The sequence below is a fragment of the Drosophila ficusphila genome, unplaced genomic scaffold (assembly GCF_018152265.1).
Source record: "Drosophila ficusphila isolate 14025-0441.05 unplaced genomic scaffold, ASM1815226v1 contig_791, whole genome shotgun sequence".
NCBI lineage: Eukaryota > Metazoa > Arthropoda > Insecta > Diptera > Drosophilidae > Drosophila > Drosophila ficusphila.
In genome coordinates this window covers 3,233,711-3,252,725 of record NW_025064737.1, presented here as the reverse complement: position 1 = coordinate 3,252,725, position 19,015 = coordinate 3,233,711, and the positions used below count along the sequence as shown (strand labels likewise).

Here is a 19,015-nt window from a genome sequence, read left to right as displayed (position 1 = left end):
TCAATTTCTAGTAATTTCACAATTTTTAGCCAATAAACTTATGAATCGATCTAGGTAGCAAGTGTATATGTGTGTATGTGGGGTTTGGTAGGTATCATCAACGACACTGGACATTCAACTACAATGTGGCTCTCAGGCAGCTTCATAATTGCCAATTAACTTTGTTGTTTTTGCTACGACACGAAGTACTACAAGTATTAATTTCTGTTTGGATTTTGGCTAAGTTGCAGATCTAGCTTAGTTTTACAGGACTTTCTTTGCGCACATCTAAAATAAAAATGTTCGGATTTTTCAATCGTTTGACATGGTTTTTATAATTTTTTTTATTATAATTAATAATTTTTCGCCGCTGCTATTTGAATTATAACATTTGAGTTGTTAGCTTATGAGAGTCTTACTTCCGGCTGCCGGGTTAACTAGCGGCGACTTCTACAATGGATTTCCGGGTGTTTTCTAGGTATGATTTCGGGATTGGGATAAGGACAAGGTGGAACTATCGGCCAAACAAATATAACTTAAAAATGCCCAGTACGGGTTCCGGGTGGTGTGCGCAGGTGTGTGAGCGAGTGAGCGGTTGAGGGTGTATATATGCTACTGTGCCGTGCCAATGGCGCTGTTACAATTTCATAGCTTTACAATTATCATAAATATTTCTGTTATTATTTAATTCAAACTTCTTTATGGTATTGCATATTTTTGTTGCTGTAGTTTGCTGATGTTTTAAGCTGCGGCCGCCCTCGAATCTGCTGCTGCACCTGTTGTGGCTCCTGCTTCTGATGCTGCTGCTGTTCCTAGAGTGGGCGCATGGCTAATCGATAAAACTCTGCTCCACGCAGGCTTTCACACGCTTCTCGTACTCGCGGCGATTTTCCTTGTACAGCTGGGCGGCGGTGGAGTTAGCCGGTGAGTTGGGATTGGGATCGCTCAGCAGTGACTATGGATATGGAGCGCAAACACAAAGGAGTTAGAGTCATTTCGACTGCTACCCAAACTAGTACTACTCACCTGTATAGATGTAAGTATGGCTGACACATCGTATGTGGGACTCCAGCGGTTCTGCAATATGTCCAAGCATATTCCTCCATCTGCGTACACATTGGGATGAAATACTTTCGATACGAATCGAACTGTTGGCGGTTTGTTTGGATACTCTTCCGTAAATTCTATGGTTAACTTAAAGGTTCCGTCCTCGAATGGTGTATCGTGTGGACCAAAAATCACAGCATTCCATATCATAATATTATTATCTGTTGGCGCACCCGAGACACCCGTTGGTGGATCCTCTTGAAGTCTGCAAAAAGAAAAGGACATATTATAAAATCAATCAAATTGGCATAACAAAACAAAAAAATGGAAGATAAAAATTGTTTGTTGCATTGTATTAAGTTTATTTTATAGTTAATTTTTTTTAAGAAGTAGTAGCAGTAACTGGTTTCGAATTACAAAACCTGACTATTTTAATCAATTTAAAGTTCATTAACAAAAATTTTTGGTAATTACTATTATTATTATTATGATTAATAATATTTTTTTAATATTGGAATAGCGAGTTATGCTTTCCGTATTATGAGATTGGTTTAATAATGGACATTCCAGCGGTATGTGCTCGATAAATCAAAGTTTACTGTTTTTATACCCTTGCAGAGCAAAGTGTATCATAATTTAGGCCAGAAGTTTGCAATGTCCGTTTCTACGCAAAATAGTCTCTCAGTTTTAAAGCTATCTTGCTGAAACTTTTCCAAAAGTTGTGAAGTTATTTTAAATACCCTTAAATGGAACAAAAGTTTTATAAAAATCGGACAACTATATTATATAGCTACCATAGAAGAGATCGAAATCTATACATAATTAACGAAAATAACGGAAAAATTATAACATCGTTGTTTTTCAAATAATAGAGTTTTCTAATGACTCATGAATTAAGAATTAAATACTAAGTAGTAGTATTAGTAATTGGTTCCGAATGACAGAACTTGTTTATTTTAATCAGTTTAAAGTTCATAGACAATCATTTTTTTATATTGAATAGTTGGATGAGATGAATATTTATGAATATTTTGAATATTGGATCCGAGTTAACTAAAATTGGGCTGGTTAGAGACCTAAAGTTTCGGTATTATGAAATTGGTTAAATGCGCGTCTTTCTATCGGTAAATGATCGATAAAACTAAAACAATGTCTGGTTGCATCTAGTAATAGTTCCATATTCTGTTATCAAAAAAGAGTCATACAAATTGTTCTTTACAGTTTCGGCAACCAAATAAGAGTGCAAAAACAAACTCTCCGGCTTACAATGTAGAGACCACAATCTGGACGGTATTGGCTGAAAATTTAGGTCAACAAAGAGCAACAAGCGGGCGGCGCAACCCGTTTAACCGCGCCCTTCAATCGGCTTAAATCGATACATGGGCCAAGTGAAATCATCGATTAAACAACCAACGAAACGCGAGTGTACACAACTAAAGAAACAATAGATTGGGCTTATTTAAATGTTCAGTATGGAATATGAAATAGTAAACTAGTTTCTTTTTCTCTCACCCCGAAATTAGGAATTAATAACAATCTTAGGATCGCCAACAATATGTATCTTTATGTTCCTAACTTGTTAAAAGCAAATAAAATGATGGTCAAATTGTTAGAATCTAAGTTGTCTGATCTAATCCAAATTATCTGCATATATTGTATGCATGTACTTAAGTCCCAGCTTGGCTTGCAATTGCAAAATGGTGTTTATGAAATATTTTTAAAACGGAAATAATCTTATTATGTGAAACAAGTGCCAAGTATTTGGTTTTTATTCCTGTGTGGAATGTCAGATAAGCGACTAGTTGTTGTAAGTTCTCTGGGTGGTACTTTGCATTGGGGTAGGAAAAACCGCCCACTCAAACAGCCTTGACATTTGGTTTCGTATTCCCTAGATGCAGTTTGCTGTTTCGCGCCAGCGTTTAAATTTCAAAGATGATGAAAGTTCCGAAATCGAATGAAATTCCAATTGGAGTACTCAATCTCTTTCGCGTGAGTCAACAAGGTTAAGTGCGAGCGGGAGAGGGCAGGATGCAGCTGCTGACTCAGATGAACAACAAAAACAATTGTTAATGTTTTGCTGCGACGCAATTTCGGCAAAAGACGGAAGAAGAATTTTTGTTTAGTTTTACCCAATTTTCCCCTTTGTTTTATCGCTTTTACCCCGCGCCAAACACACACATATCAAAGTCAAGTGTCAAAGACAAGCGAATCGCTGTTGTTGTTTTTGTTTTTCGCAAGAGCAAAAAGCAGCGAAAATAATCAACCACTCTCACACACACACAAATATATATAAGCACATGAACACGTACATATTTTGGCTGCGCAAACTTTTCCACTACATACAGACATAGAGCACACATGTATGTATGTACGCCTGTGTGTTTGCTTATATGTATTGGGCAGCCCCAGGTTTCTTTTCACCAACATTTTCTCGTACCACGAATTACGAATTCGCAAAATCCAAATATTGTGTGTATTTCGCGTTTCGTTGCTCCTGCTTATTATCTTGTTTTCATTTCGTTGCGATGCGTTTCCTTTCCTTTTCTTTTCACTTCGATTCGTTTCTTTTCGTTTCTCACCTTTTAAAATCTCTCATAAGACGTCTGCGAGCGGGTGTTGACATGTTTCACAACGATACTACCGCTTGTGTTGGATGTGAATTTGAACGCCTGGGCGATGCGCTGAGTTTTACAAACGGAAACAGTGAAATTTTGTAATTTTATTAGGGCAAACTCGGGCAGCGACGGTATAGAGCTGGAACTAGATGTGAACCAAGGGCTGCAGTGATAGAAAAATCTCTTCCTCCCTGGAAAACCAACGTTTCTCGAACACCTGAACTAGTTCTTTTCAACAAACGGCCACCCTAACGATTTCAAAGTAACGTAAAATGTTAAGTGTTTACTAAACTGGACAAATATTATCCTTGACAATGGAGGATGGGCTAAATTCTTAGAGTTGACAGGCTTAAATTATAAATTGTAGTCATTTTTGTTGTGTAAAACTTTAGAAAGTCGGATTGCAATATCCTGAAAACGACAAAACCTAATTAATTATTTACAGCTTTCCGACCTAGATTCACCAATACCACCAAAATATTATAATTTCATCAAAAATCACCTTTAAATTAATGTTTTTTTCTACGAGAAACTGTCGTAATGGAAATTTAAAGACCTAATCATAAGTATGATTTTTGCCACGTTTAATGTTTTCTCTTATTTGGGTGTAGCTTGTTTTTTAGCACTATAAAATTTTAGCTTATTTTTTTCAAAGATATAGCTTATAAGGCGATCAAAACCTGGCAACACTGGTTCTAACACAAAAGCATTGGTACACGCTTATCGAAAACGGTTGTGTCGACGTGAGTTCGACGTCGAACATCGTTGGCAGAGAAAATGTTTGACATCGCCAGTAGCATCACTATATAAGTTCCGTATCTTGAAAGGTAGATCAGAATCCAATCAAAGAATGTACTCGCAATCGGGAATGTCCGCCTTTGATTTTTCCTGGATGAGTGGAGTAATATAACTGTATTGCTCTGCTTATCCCGCTAAAAACGAAAGCGGACATTGCCGATTGCAAATACATTTATAGAGTGGACTCAGAATTTAGATCCCCCGTATGGTTCTTCTGTTTTCCGCGAATAAGGATACCTACTTCAACACTATCGTCCAGGAATGATAAATGGTTTTAAGGCCTAGAGTGAATTAAATAAAAATGGTTTCCGTAAGAAATTCTCGGCCTTAAGACTTATAGCATATGTAATTACAATACTTTTATTTTTTAGGGTGCTTTGGATGTGCAATTCAATATATTGTTTGCAGCGGAATATGGAGACTCAAACAAGGAACGCCATTTTGTTTTTGAATTCTTGTATTAACCTAAATTATGGAAAAAATACTGTGCTACTAAAAATGTATCTGTGTTTATAATAAAAGAACTGAAGCATGAGTTAAACAATTCTAGTGTGTGAATAGGGTTTTTAGAAGTTGTTTGTGTTTGTGACAGTTTAAATTCCGGTTATTGGTTTAAGAGGTTTAATACAGACGATGTTGGAATTTAATTGCAGTGTGCAGTGTGCATTTTAAACAGTTAACATTTAATTGAATCTATTTTTATCGTAAACCAATAACAACAATATTACTCTTCAAAGAGGCTATAAACTCAAAAGTTTGCAATGCAGAAAAAAGACACTTGGTGCCCTATATATAATATATTTAGCAGTCATAAACTCTTTTTTATCGCAGAAATGATTTATTTTAAGTGGCTGTTCTCGAGCGACATTATCTTATTGGGTGATTCTTTAAAGACATGGTCTTATTTATAGACCGTGTTGTCGAAAGCATTATTTTAAAAACAGGAACCCTAAAAAGTAAACAATTAATTAATTTATTCAAAATCGTTTAATTCTTGAATATAAGTATTAAAATCCTTAAAACAAATATGAATAGTTATTTTAACCAGAACTCTATTCTTACTAAATAACCTTAAGTTAAGTTCTTTAAATACATATGTTTAAATTCACTATGTCCCTGTGCTTCTGTACTTTCCGAAGATGTAAAAATACCCCAACTTTCTGATACTCTTACTTTAGTACAACAATTGATTAAAAATAAGAAAAAAATAATAAATAAGCAATCCCTGATATGGTTTAGGAGATTCCTGCTTTTGAAAGTTCAATAAAAGTTCCAAAAATCCAATGCAATCAAATTCTAAAGTAACAATTCCACATAAACTGCAACAAGGCGATAGATTTTTGTCCCAAAAGGGAATCTTTAGAAACGTTTGGAAATCCCGCTCAACTTTTTAAAGCCAGAAAACTATTAGGAGAAGAGAAATTAGTTTATTAACCACAGAAGTGCTGACGCTACCCTATAACCTATGGAATAAACATGTTGCAGTTGAGAGTCCTTTATACACTTGACTGGCATGCGAATACCACTGGGCCTAGAAAAGTAAGCGGAGATTTACCTACTTCCCCCTACTTACCTACTTTTTTAATGTATCCAGATCTTTCTTATTTATATTTTCTACAGAGAATGGGGATGTTGTCATCTGATATTTGGTTTAAATTGCAGCCGTTGGAGTTCTGATGATTTATTGAATACTTTAGGACTAATTAAAACAATTGGAGTGTATCACGTGCTTAACTCTAGCTTAATCACATTTTGCCTTAGACTGGGAACAGCTCGTTGTAGGTGAAGTTTTCCAGGATTTTGGTGGTGATGACGAGGAACTTGGCTTCCAAAGCCCGGGCAATCGGAGCGATTAGGTCGTTGGTGAAGACCTCGAAGTTCTGGTTGATCGTGTCATTGATGACATCGCCGAGCACTTTGTCTCCGTTGAAGAGGTTCTCGAGCTTGAGGTTTCCCTTTCCTGTGCGGATCTTCAGAGCGAACTCCTTGACGTGCAGGTAGTCCAGGTCGTTGATGCTCTTGATGTCGTACTGCACCCGCACGTAGGCCACGAAGTTGGTGAAGTTGCCGGTGAAGGGTCCGTTCCCCTTGACGGGCAGGGCCAGGATGTTCCCGTTGATCTCGTAGAGCCCGTCTCCGTGCAGATGTGGCAGGATCAGCTCGAAGTCAAAGCGACGGCTCTGGGTGGATGCGCGCAGCTTTGTGATTTCGAAGTTCGAGGCGCCCAGGACATTCAACTTCTTTGCCTTGACTGTCAGCCCGCCGGAGCCGTCCAATATGCTGAGGTCACCAATGTAGAGGGGCTCTAGGGGGGACAATTGAGCTCCTTGATGCCCTTGGCCAAATAGGGCCGCAGGTTGTGCACACTGCTCTTCAGGCACTTCGACAGCTCGGGGTCGTTGCGATGGCACACCTGGATGTAGTCGGCTGTTGGGGAGGAAGCCTAGTTAGAGTTCTGGAAATATTCCTGAGGCACAGCTTCAACTTACGCATACCGCCGGCTGAGCTGCAGCCAACGAGACAAACCAGCAGAGAGGCTACGATAAGTGGGTACTGCATTCTGATTCTTCGGATGCAATTAAAATCTGTGGAAAGATATGGTAAGTATTGAAAACACGTTTTACCAGAACATGTGCCGATTTAATCGCTCTTATCGACTCCAAAGTTCACTTAAAGGGGTTTGTTAACCCCCAGCACTGAGTGAAGCCACCTGAATCGCCCTTAAGTGTTCCACCTCCCACTTCCGTCGACTTGTGAAGCGTTTGATTATAGCCTTTATGTCTAATAACTAGAGGCACCCAGACGGCTTAATGACCGTAATTGATGCCTGTTCTGTTGCCAAGTCAGTTATTGACTTCGATCGGGAGGTAATGTTTTTATGAATGACTGCAAAGGTTACAAATACTGCGAAAGAAGATTTCTGCGTACTAAGAACACAGTTAATGTTGTGAATGAACAACGCTACTGCAGAAATTATACGAAATCCTAACCGAGTTCCTTTGACTCCTGTATTTGAAATTAAAAAGGTATGGACCCAATCTATATCTAATATATCAGTCTATTATTTGATTTTCTCTCGCAATCTTTAGAAAAATTTGGAATGTTAGCTGGGCCTTCCCAAATTAAACTTGAAAGAAATATTTTCAGTATTTGCCTTTTTTGCAGGTCAGGATTCTTTAATTGATATCCTTGTTTTGCTCACTTTTACCAACTTTCACTGTAGTTTAAAAGGGCTGATTATAACTTTGTGATTAGTTCACTGTTGCAAGTTCCTAAGGATACACCGCAGAGATGTAGCCTGCCTTGAAACTTACACAACTTGGCGGAGAGGTAATTTGATTTGCAACTATTTGTTTTGGCACTGGTTGTTATCTTTTCTGAACTGTCGAAGGCTGCTCAACGTTCTCGAGCTGTCAGAGCCGGGTGTTGTTTTAGTAACCGTCTACGGATCGTACTGAATGCTAAATCGCTGAGACCGGCGCGTTTTATAGCGAAAATTACGCTACGATTTACATGAGAGCTTGCCTAGCTGTGGACTCGCAAACACACGACGTAGAACCCGCACGCCCCCTGCCACGCCCCTCGGACGCCCCCTGTCCCCAGAAGCCGCCAGGTGAGCTCGAGCCACTAGAAAGAGAGGGTCGACCGCTCAGAGGGAGAGGGCGAGAAGACGCTAAGCAGCTACTGTTTAATAATTATAATAAAGATTGTGGCGATTTCGACCACACTGCTGAGGCCCGGTGACAAACCCAAACGCACACGGAGTCAGGCGAGCGGGAAAATTGCCGGTTGGCCGGGAAAATGCAGACTGCAGGTCGAGCCGGAAGCCAACACCACTGCCTACAAAGCTGATTATCCCAGTAAGTGCACTTTTAGGAAACATAAGTAGGTTTTTTTTTAAATCATTCCAATCAATAGTCGAGGATAATAAAGTTATTTGCCAACTAAAAGATTGTTAGATTACATCCCAAGTTCCTAAAGAGATTTAAATTTGAAAACAAATTATTAAAACTTTCAATTTCTGGAGGTCTTCAGGTTTAAAAAAAAAAATTTTAATAGCATACGCCCCTAAAAGTATCTGAATAGTGTAACCATAACATCAGGAATATCTTTAGATCCAATTTAAATTTAGTTTATTTGTCCGATCTATTTTATTCACTAAGGTTTCCCACCTAAAGGCAACGGTTACTTATTTATAACATAACAACAATAAAATGACCGTCGCAATAACATCGTGGAAATTATAAACCAATTTTCCTTCGAGTGGGTGTATCGCAGGTTAGGAGGGATCTTACCGCTTGGTAGCTCGTCATCTTCGGTTTAAAAGATATGGGGACTGCCTGAGGATTGTTCTAGACTCTGGCGTGTCTGTCGCAATTACGCCTGGCGAACATCTTGGATGGGGATCGTGTGCTGACAATCTGCCAACTTTGGATTGCATAATAGAGATCCCCTGGCGAAAAGCTTTTCCCGACTTGAGCCCTGCGACATGGTTCGTTGCGGAGTCTGATTGTGGAGGAAAATTGTCGGGTGCACGCAATTCGGAAGCCAGCCAAAGATCGCTTCCCGACTTCATCCCGGCTGCATTAGGTAAGTTTGCGATGTTTGTGCTCATTCATAGTTTATTATTCAATCGGATGTGGTAAGCTTCCCGTTTGTGAGGGGGATTTGGCTAGGATAGACTAAGGGGTCAACAGTGCGAGTTACGAATAGCTAGGAGAATGATGAGACACTTTCAAGAATTTCAGTTGGAAGAAAGAACTATAATACTCTGCCTTACAAGTGCTTGAACAAGCCAGTGGGTAGGGGGAATCCCCTAGGATCTAGTCTTCCTTGACTGGCCATTCATTATATTTTCAAGCCACTCTTACCGAACTATTACGAAAGGGAACGAACGGTTCCGCCTGTCTGTCTCCTGTTATTTACGAGACTTGTCCCCACATTTCCCATTCATTCAGATCGCAAAGACCTTGAATTAGCGTGACGGACGTGCATGCAACTCCCATATAATAACTCCTTCCCAGTGGCCCGATGACGCTCTGATGAGCTAAACGACTCTGATGATATGGCAACCGAGTCGGCGGGTTACGCAGCAGCAGTTTCGGATGTGTTTACTCGGTTTATTTAGCTTGAACTGGGTGCAATAAATTAGGCTTAGGCTACGGGTAGGGCAACTACGTTCTAGTTCAGGTTGATCCACTCGTCCAGCGGTATCTTGGCGAAGATGCGGTCCATGAAGTTGCGGATGACCAGGGTGAGCTTGGTCCTGAGCGCCGGCTTCATTTCCTTGAGCAGCTCCTGGGAGTTCGAGTTGATGAACAGGTTGAGGGCGGCCTCTGTGTGGGGAAATCCGACTTAAGTGCTTAGTTGGTTCATAGAGGGGCTGGAAAAGCAACCACTTACGGATAACCGAGTTGCCGTTGGCGATGTTGTCCACGCCCATCTGGATCTCCTTCACGTTGAAGTCCATCTTCACGGACTCCGTGGTGAGGTAGGTGCGTCCGTCGGGTCCCTCGTTCGCCGTCGCCTTGAAGTAGATCTTGGCCTTTACTCCCTCTGCGATAAAAATTGGGAGGCGGAGAGAGATCGAGCCATTAGCAGTGCGTCATGGCGGCAGAGAGCCCCAAGTACTCACCGTACTCCCCCCAGTAGTCGCCGGCGCCGGAGGCCTTCACCAAGATCAGCACACCTGTGGAGCGGTACTGGGCCTTGACGCGAATGCGGGGTATCTCGCACGTCAGCTGGAACTGCAGCGAGTCCAAGTCGGAGCTGCAAAACAGATTCGCCCAGATGGCTATTAATGGGCGCCCCTAATGGCAATGACAGTGACAATCCGCGGAGTAATGAGCTGGGCGAAAACTGCCACTTCATTCTGTTCGTGCGAAGATGAGCCGACGATATTTGCCGCGGGTCTCTTAAATCTGAACTCCGACAGCGAAGAGAACCTTCTGAGTGCTGAGACAACTAGTAGGCCTTCGTCGAACTATTAGAAAACGAATTCAGCACCAGAAGCAAAGATCGCAAATCGTAACTCGCTAAAAGCATCGTAAAAACAAATACTCAAAATATTCTACAGAAGTGTTCAATTTCAAAAATAAACCACAGCATGTTTTCAGATTGTAAAAAATAGCTATAGCTTTGCCACAGAAAGCGAAACCGATAATGGAACCGACCCAAAGAATGCTCTCCACTTGGAGAATCTCGCATGGCACACTTTTCTGGCTCGTTTCTTGGCCAACGATCTGTGGGTCGGTTGTCATCACCCGTGGCTGTGTTTGTGTTTTTGCCACTTGGCGTGGATTATTTTATTTTGCCGAGTGTCTAAGGCCCAATCGTTGTTGTTTCTGCTATTGTTGGTGGAGCTGCCGTTCCAAATACCGGAAAGTCAAGCTAAAAGTGCTCTTGGCTTTGGGTGTTGCATCATTCAAGACCAGTGCAAAATCGGAAGCCGTATTGGATAGTGGGTAAACTTGCTAAGGGGGCTTTATTTACTGCATTTATAAAAAATAAGTATATCTTCAAAGAATTTTTAATACGATTTAATATTTCCTTGAATAAAGTTGGAAGAGTACTAAGGAAAAGCGCTTCTTCGAAATTCAGATTGACCGCAATAAACTGAAGCGAAGTTGGGTTTATTTCCCCGGTTAAAAAAAACTCCCCTTAATCAGAATTAGACACCAATTATATTTACAATCACATTTTCAGAGAACGATTAAAATAAGATAAACGAACTTATTTACTATTTCCAGCTAAACCATGGCCAGATTTTCCTGACTTCAAATTAAAACCCACAAATAGAACCCACCAGAATAAGCCAACAGCTTCATATGAAAAACCCAAGCGAATGCAAATTGATCTGGGCAAACATAAAACGCTAAAGTAAGCGTTAAAGATTTATTGCAATGCAAATCGGCTATTGCTCAACCGATTCCCCAGTGTGTGGCAAACGTTTTGTCCATAAATCAAAACTATGAGTTTTTCACGGGCAGTGGCAAACCCCCTGAAGTGAGGAAAACTGCGCTGGTTCAAGTGGTCCCCACTCCGTCGAGAAAATGCCAAGTGGGGATCGCGTGCTCGGAGACTCTAATTGAGTGGCCAACTGACTGATTGACTTACTGACCGATAGACTGGGCGGTTAGGCAAATCAGCAGCCAATTAAATGATAATAGCAGGGGGATCGAAGTTCCGATACTGTTAGCTCTGAGATGTTTGTGTGCCCTGGTAAATACTGGATTAGCTTGGAATGAGGCATTAGAAGGTTGCTCAGGATATTGCCGATTAAAATATATAAACAAAGGCAAACACAGTTGAAGAACAACAAATAAGTCTTGGCCCTTGGCGCGATGTTTACAACCTCTTAGAGTTCTACTTCAAACGGAAATGTATATTAAACAGGTTTAATTACAAAAATGACGCTTTTTAAATTGTTGTTCTAATTGTAGCTTTTGCAAGTATTTTGTATTTAGAGCACGGGTATGAATAAAACATATAAAACTTATCATTATTTTTAATTTTTATTCCAGCAGTTGCCAGCAACAAATATGTTAGTAAAACACTTAAAGTAACCACTGGGTCATAAATGGGTAAATGAGGTGTTATTACTGAGATGTAATTAATTGCAAAGGGAAGCGTGCAATTAAGAGTGCTTACTGCGGTGGAAAAAGTCACTGAGCGGCTAATAGCAAACCAAAGACGAAATGTAAATACAGACTAAACTGTGTCACGTGTCTGGACTTGTATTTAAGTTATCAAGATGATTTATATTGCGGAGCAGCTGTAATGTAGTAAATGCCATCTAGGATCTGATTTCTATAGATGTTCCTGGTATCCCGGTATCAATGCACCCATTTAGCTTAAAATATATCCAAAACTTACCGGATATTTGTTACCGTGATGTTGCTCACACCGTAGGCTTGGATATTCCGGAAAAGGGCTCGATAGCCATCTGGTCCACTTCCCAGCACAATGCCGATCTCATCAATCATCACGGGTTCGATCTGATGATGATTAGAATTAGATGGTTAGAATTAGAACCAATCGATGAGCAAATTCCAAATGTTTAAATTAATCTCAATTTTCTGATGAGTTCCTTATAACTAACCCAATGATAGCTACTTATGTTACATATATATCTCCTCTTAACTTGCAGAAATTCAGAGAAATGGTTATAGTTATTCTTATTTGGGTAGCCTAATTATGTTTACTTTTACACTGACAGGTAAGTAACAATTTTTGTGGTGTTGATTTAAATGGATAATTGTATTATCCATCTTAGTTGGTATTCTTGAACTGTTCCTCCGACTCACCTCGTAGATGTCCAGCTCCGGCACCCCCTTCTGCAGGAAGTGGACCAGCTTGTTGCCACTCTCCTTGAGGCACTCGTTGATCTGGGCCTCGTCCCTGGGACACTGTTGCAGGTAGTAGGCTGTGGTAGAAAAGGCATTCGCAGGGTGAACAATGGGTTGGAGAAGGCAGGCAACGATCTGTAAATGTCAGGTTTTGCCTATTCATGGTCGGCATTGTCTCTCCGCCGCCACTGAATTAATCGACAGGGGCTCACAATGGAAAGGAAGATTCGCTTTCCTCCCATTAATTGCGGTTGCACGGCGAATGCGAATGCGAATGCGTCAGTTGACGTGAGTTCAAGTTCACAATCACCTCGCCGATCCCACAGCGCTGTGAACATGTTCGGTTTAAGCCGAGAGTCGCTGCGATGGGACAAACTGGTGACAGGTTTATTGCCGGGCTAATTAACGTGGCTGCGGTGCAAAGGGCATGTGCGAAAACTGGTCAAAAGCGAGGGTTCCGGGGTGCGATTCCCTAGGGACCGTGACGAACTCCTAATTTTGTATAACTGTTGTCAAACCTTATATTATAATATAGTGTTTGTTTACAGTAAATAGTTATAAAGTGTTTATTTGGCAACGTTGGTATGACAAGGTTTTGTATTTTTGCTTTCAGATTTATGTTACGGGTTTCTTTTTATTCTATCGAAAGAATGATCACTGCTGGTCGAGCACTATTAATCCACTTAAATGGGAAGTTGTATGCATTTATAACACGAAAATATATATTGGCTTCGGGATCTTAGTGGCTTTGATGTTTGAAATGTTCTATGTATAGGAAGATTACGTGGAATCACTAAATGAAACGCACGTTGGCCGAGTTGAAACTTGTGGAATATTTCGAAATATGGCCTAATTCCCGTCCAGTTTGGTTAGCGGAGCCTGAACTATTAACCTCGCGTATTGTGGCAGTCAATCGCCGTTCTAGAGACCACTCGACCCGCTCGGTAAAAGCCGACTTTCGTCGTTGCCAAGGCACGTCTGCGGGGCGGGCAATTAGTCAATGCCAAATCCACGGGCCACTTGGGCCAAGTTGGTCGGCGGACGTGTCTAAGGACCGGCTGGAAACTTAGAAAGCCGCGGCCATAAGGGCATCCCCGGAAAGGTTAATGGGTTGTCACTACTTACGCTGCTCCTGGCCCAAAGTGGCGCCCAGCAAGGCGACGAGCACAATAAATCCAATCCGGCGGCACATTTTCGGTTCGTCTGCATGAAAGTACAAGTAGTAGAAATTAACGACGGCCGTGTTTCACTTTTCGCTAGTTTCGTAATTGATTAGCACGTTTTGGCCACTCTCCTCGGAGCGAATAGTATGGCTTATGGTTATTGATATGATAATTTATGTTGGATGACGCGACTGGCTCTTTACGAGCGAAAGTGAAGAAGTCGGGAAAGAATTCAGTCAGAAGTCAGAAGCCCGAGTGGGTTTCACTTTGGAGCGGAAATTCTTTCGCTTCGCCTTGGAAGTGGGTCAAGCCAGTCCAACCAGTTCACTGTTTGTTCTTGGATAAAGAATTGGACTGTCTTCCGCCGAGGAGTGTCTTCTCTGTGTGCTCTGTGTGCCGTCTTCTGCTTTCTTCGGCTGCGCTTACTTTGCGTCCAACTTTCTCGCGACTCGGCTGAGGAATGAGCTCGGGCTGCGTTGGTCCAAGCCATTTTAACCAGCAAGAAGTCGGCCCGAAAGCGCCGACAAAATGCAGCGAAAGAGCTGGCGAAAGAAACACGAACAAAAGGCCTTCTTGCCACACCCCAGAAATCGTGCGTAGTAGACAGGCCGTCGGCGTTATCATCGCTGTACGGTAAAAAATCTGATTAATTTAGTTGAATTAAATGAGAAACCCTCTTATGTTCTAGTTCTGAATCAGTGCGGCAGTATCCAAAACCCTACTACAGAATACATACAATATTGTAAATATTACTCTTATTTGAAATCCATCTCAAAATACTTTCGAATAAATTGCAAGAAGCCCGAGAATGTATTGCTAGTAGGTTCAACTTATTCAGATAAATTATTATTATTAAATTTTGAAATAACTGCTAACTCCGAATTAAAAAGATTTATTTATTATCACGAAAATAAATTATAAGTATTGTCAACTGGATATCTTCTTCTACCAGAGATTATCTTGGTCTTGTATTTGTAAAGTCCTATTTCCTTGTTTCGTTCCATTTTTCTCTGTGTACAAAGGCGCGTAGCGATTTGCGGGGCTTGTAGCCTGAAGGTTACGTTCAAAGGGTCTCTGACTCGAAGCCCAACCTCCCACTGCCGCGATTGCAAGTTGGTAACGAGGCTGTCATGAATCATCCGAGCGGCTTGGCATCATTAACGATTCTACAAGCTGGGATTAGCCCTTAGCCGCAGTACCGCGCTCTCCTATTCTGCTGCCTTTCAGCCCTTTTGTGGGCCGCAGTTGCACTTGTGGCCAAAAGGTCAAGCAGTGCGATTAGAACCAAGAGCTTCGCAAGCGTCGAGTGCGGTAATGGGCTCTCATTATCGTCCACACAATGCAGCCAACCACGCATATGAACACTTCGCCGGCAGGAGAGTGTGTTAACCCTAATAAATCAGAAGTGTTTGTTTGTTCCAACAGTCGAAATTGTGATGAGATGCAGACAAGCCCTCTATTGAAATGCAATTGTCTCCGAGAACTTTTCAGCCAGCTTTATGGCCTGTCTGGAATTATTTCGATTACCGGCCATTGTCCGGTACGCATTTAAATTGTAAATTTGAGCTGGGAAAGCATCGTGAATGGTGAGGGTGTGGGACCTGTTTGTGTAGTAAACAACGTGGAATTCATTTTAAAATAAAGTGTTAATTAGGTTTACAATTTTTTTAAGTTTCATGTTTTAAAATTTACATTTATGGATCTCTGAAATGAACTGAACTTTAGCAGTTCAAAACCGGCACTTGGTTAATTTTTTCGACCTTCACTGTAAGCCCGACGCCTAAAAGTATGTCACAGAAGGTTAAGTGCAAACGGATCGTGTCAAATGTATAATTCATTTTACATTTCCATTTTCTATTGATTTCAAAAATTTTACCGATTGCTCCTATTACATTTATTATCCAAAAAATGTAAAAATCATTTGAAAACTTTATAATCTATAATCTATAATCTATATCAATCTTTCTTGCATGATAAAAATAACGTTGTTATAATTTGTCAATTAATTTTATTTTTAGAAGGTGATTAAGAATACATATCCTTAATACTACCTTCATTGTACTTATGACTTATACTACTTTTACTTGAAAATAAAAGATATAATAAATTGTTTAAAAGCCAAAATACACTTAGACTACAAAAATGTTTACACGCAATAAAAGTTTATTAATTTAATTTTATATTGGCTTTTTAATGATTTACATATTTTTAAGTACAGTGTCATGTTAGCACTAGGGGAGGGTGGTCCCATACCGACCCCCCTAAAAGGCAAAGGCGATAAAGGTGAGAAAAATCAATTTTTCAGTTCAGTTCAAAAATTTACTATGTAGAGGGATCAGTTTACTATACATCTAAATGATTAGTAAGTGCGTAGGTGCTTTGAAGCGTTAGATATTCAGGCAAATATAAAACTCTACTTTTTGGTCGTACTCAAAAGTAGTGGTCCGAAACCGACCCCCTATTTCTTAACAGAAAAATTTAATAACATAAAATAGAATTTAATGATTTTGACGTTTACTAAGAAATATATTGAAGGTTCTTTCCAGAAAATAAAAATTAATGTATGAAATAAAGGGCACTGTAGTCAATAGATGAAGTCTGAGTTGTCCCCTTTCTCATAGTAAGTTTTCGCGTTGTTTTCGCGTTGTTTTTCGAAAGCCGCTCGTTGATGACTGTCTCTTCGCTTTCTTCTGATGTTTTTGCTGTTTCTGTTACTTTTCTTTACTGAATCTTGTTTACTTTTTCATATTTTCCATCAAAAATACGCTATGACATATTAAGCTGCCAATAAATGGGGGTCGGTTTCGGACCACCACGACCTTTTCTGATTAACTGCTCGGCATTAACTAAAGACGCAAAGAGCGATGTAATTCTAATTATGTGAGTGAAAGCTAGGACTATCAACGATCAGAAAAATTTACTCTCCGATTTTTATGCGGAGAAAAAAAACTTTAAGCTCAAGTTCAGTAAAGCTCAAAAATAAATGTCACAGGCGTTGAAACAAAACAAACGGAAAAATTGCAGTGAAACAAAATAAGTCAAAGTGGCTATCTATCTCCAAAATGTCTGTGTTATAACAGCTTTTCACTGAAGTTACCGACAATTCGGCTAACATCGCCATCTCTGAGAAACATGGGGGGGTCGGTATGGTACGACCGGTCGGTATGGGACCACCCTCCCCTACTAAAATTTGATAATAGTAATTCCTATAAATTAATTGTAGGGTAAGGATATTAAGTTATGTACGTCTTATATTAGATATTTGTACGCTTAAAAAGTTGAATACCAAAAAAAGGCCCTACGCATAAAAAGTTTCATTTAAGTTTAGTTTCTTTTTTTTAATTTACCTGACAAGAGACAGATATCCAAAAAACAATAATTATAAAACTATTTTTATGTGTTTACAATTCTGCAAAAATATTGCTATTCCAATAAAAGCAAGAGGACTGCAAACAGGATGCTCGAAGCGCTCCAGAAAAACGAGTGCACGCAAAAAACAAGCGCTCAGTTTGCCCGCGACATTGGGCTGCGTGTGGAGAATCGCACTCAAGGTCAAGGTGAATCGGTGACTCGGTGACTTGGTGACTGGGTGAATCGGTGACTGGGTCAACGCGAACTCGAAAACCACCCGACTGTGAATGAAACTGCAAGTGGCGTTCCTTTCGTCGCGAGTCGGTTGAATGACACATTTCTGGGCCACAAGGAAGCTCGAGCCCGAGTATCTGGTAATTGGTGCGAATTGAAAGTGGTTCTGACGGAAACTGGAAAAGTGTACGATCCAACCTGTTTGTCTCAAAATTGTGTTAATTTCAGTTCTCGCAAAACTAGGTTTTTATGCTTATAATCCTAATAGAGGAATTCGCCATAGCTTCGCTATTTATTCCGCTCAACTTTGCACTTTTCCACTCGTGCTTAGTCACCTGAATAATTAGCACTGCGGCCAGTGAATAGTACGAATGAAATATCAAAGTCAGGCGGCAAACGCTGAGAACGGCAACAAAAATATTTGTAAAACAATGAGGCTTCGCAATTTTCTTCCTCCTTTCTGCATTTCACCACGCGTTTGTTTGTCATTATTCCCAGGCATCTTTTGTACAGACTCGAATACAAACGGAGAAGTATTTATAACCACATTGGCGGGTATTGTGAGCCAGAAACACAACAACAGGCTTTAGAATCGGCGAAGAGGCCTTTGTGCCACATAACAAACAAGACTTCCCATCGAGTTCCCCGATACTTCCCCATATTCTCTATTTATCTGTGTTCAGGGCCATTGTAAACAGTTTAAGAGTTCAGTGCGTTCCGACCACAGTGCAAAGTGTGGGCCAAGTAAGTACTTTGGTTTCCGCGCAAAATTATCTGGGGATTACTGACACATTGAGAAGAATCATCCCCCATCACGGAAACCAAGTCGAACCTTGTATACGCTACAGTTGGTATTATCTTTTGACATTTAATATCAATATTTTTTAGCTCCAGACAAATATATTATGCTAATAGCAAAGTTATGTGGATAGCAAGCTGCGTGGCTTAATATTTCAAGTAAATTGTTAGCCATTCCTGACAGACTCCCGCTTAATGGCTCACTAGGAATCATAGAACCCATTCAGACTGGAATATCAAGTCCATAGTAGATTCATACTGCAACCGGTTCTGTCCATGAATAATTCAATTCTAGCGCGAGGAGAGTAATCCGATGAACAAGTAAAAGTATTTTCTTTCACTTCCAGCACGTGTTTACTATTCTGATAATCGATGAACAGGAAAGGTCAATCATTTTTACTGTAAATTAAATTTGTCACCCAAACAAACTAAAGCTAAAATAGAATATTAATGTTTCCGACTAATTAATGCTTAAGTGGTTTCTATATAAAACCGCTTAATGTTGAATAAAAACATTTCTTCTAAGTTGGTTCTGAAAAATATAATGTTTCTGCAATTTAGAACTTAAGTTATGAAAAGCAACAATCTTCTTTTTATTGTAAACTAAAAGTAGTGGTGCGTTCTCCCCGGCAGAGTATTCCAAAAGGAAGGAGCTGGTTGATTTCGACCCGGCTTTTAAGTG

General features: G+C 40.3%; 3 protein-coding genes and 1 long non-coding RNA gene across 4 annotated transcripts; 1 reads left to right on the top strand and 3 right to left on the bottom strand.

Annotated features, from left to right (window-relative positions):
* Positions 1 to 305: 305 nt before the first annotated feature.
* LOC108090221 (ubiquitin-conjugating enzyme E2-17 kDa) lies at positions 306 to 3,813 on the bottom strand. The gene is made up of 3 exons (XM_017188814.2): positions 3,606 to 3,813; positions 1,006 to 1,291; positions 306 to 934 (listed from the first exon to the last, which is right to left on the bottom strand). The coding sequence occupies exons 1-3, from the start codon at positions 3,647 to 3,649 to the stop codon at positions 809 to 811; spliced, it is 456 nt and encodes a 151-aa protein (XP_017044303.1). The 5' UTR covers positions 3,650 to 3,813; the 3' UTR covers positions 306 to 808.
* Positions 3,814 to 4,479: 666 nt separating this feature from the next.
* Positions 4,480 to 4,974, top strand: LOC108090100. Its single transcript, XR_001771331.2, has 2 exons — positions 4,480 to 4,749; positions 4,811 to 4,974. It is a non-coding gene; the product is annotated as an uncharacterized LOC108090100 (long non-coding RNA).
* Positions 4,975 to 6,104: 1,130 nt separating this feature from the next.
* On the bottom strand, positions 6,105 to 7,905 carry LOC108090235 (protein takeout). Its single transcript, XM_017188833.2, is given in 4 exon segments — positions 6,105 to 6,747; positions 6,750 to 6,866; positions 6,929 to 7,024; positions 7,754 to 7,905. Coding segments are annotated over 3 exon segments (738 nt in total). The 5' UTR covers positions 6,999 to 7,024; positions 7,754 to 7,905; the 3' UTR covers positions 6,105 to 6,196.
* Positions 7,906 to 9,538: 1,633 nt separating this feature from the next.
* On the bottom strand, positions 9,539 to 14,460 carry LOC108090231 (protein takeout). The gene is made up of 7 exons (XM_017188829.1): positions 14,377 to 14,460; positions 13,913 to 13,990; positions 12,746 to 12,864; positions 12,315 to 12,436; positions 10,075 to 10,208; positions 9,843 to 9,995; positions 9,539 to 9,775 (listed from the first exon to the last, which is right to left on the bottom strand). The coding sequence occupies exons 1-7, from the start codon at positions 14,438 to 14,440 to the stop codon at positions 9,621 to 9,623; spliced, it is 825 nt and encodes a 274-aa protein (XP_017044318.1). The 5' UTR covers positions 14,441 to 14,460; the 3' UTR covers positions 9,539 to 9,620.
* Between the last annotated feature and the right edge of the window lie 4,555 nt (positions 14,461 to 19,015).

Coding starts and splice junctions, on each gene's coding strand:
- LOC108090231 (XM_017188829.1), bottom strand. CDS start 14,440: ATGGCTTGGACCAACGCAGCCCGAGCTCATTCCTCAGCCGAGTCGCGA. Junction 12,437..12,745: donor CGGAGCTGGACATCTACGAG/GTGAGTCGGAGG, acceptor AATCATCATCAG/ATCGAACCCGTGATGATTGA. Junction 9,776..9,842: donor CAACGGCAACTCGGTTATCC/GTAAGTGGTTGC, acceptor TTCCCCACACAG/AGGCCGCCCTCAACCTGTTC.
- LOC108090221 (XM_017188814.2), bottom strand. CDS start 3,649: ATGTCAACACCCGCTCGCAGACGTCTTATGAGAGATTTTAAAAG. Junction 1,292..3,605: donor CTTATGAGAGATTTTAAAAG/GTGAGAAACGAA, acceptor TTCTTTTTGCAG/ACTTCAAGAGGATCCACCAA. Junction 935..1,005: donor CCATACTTACATCTATACAG/GTGAGTAGTACT, acceptor CCATATCCATAG/TCACTGCTGAGCGATCCCAA.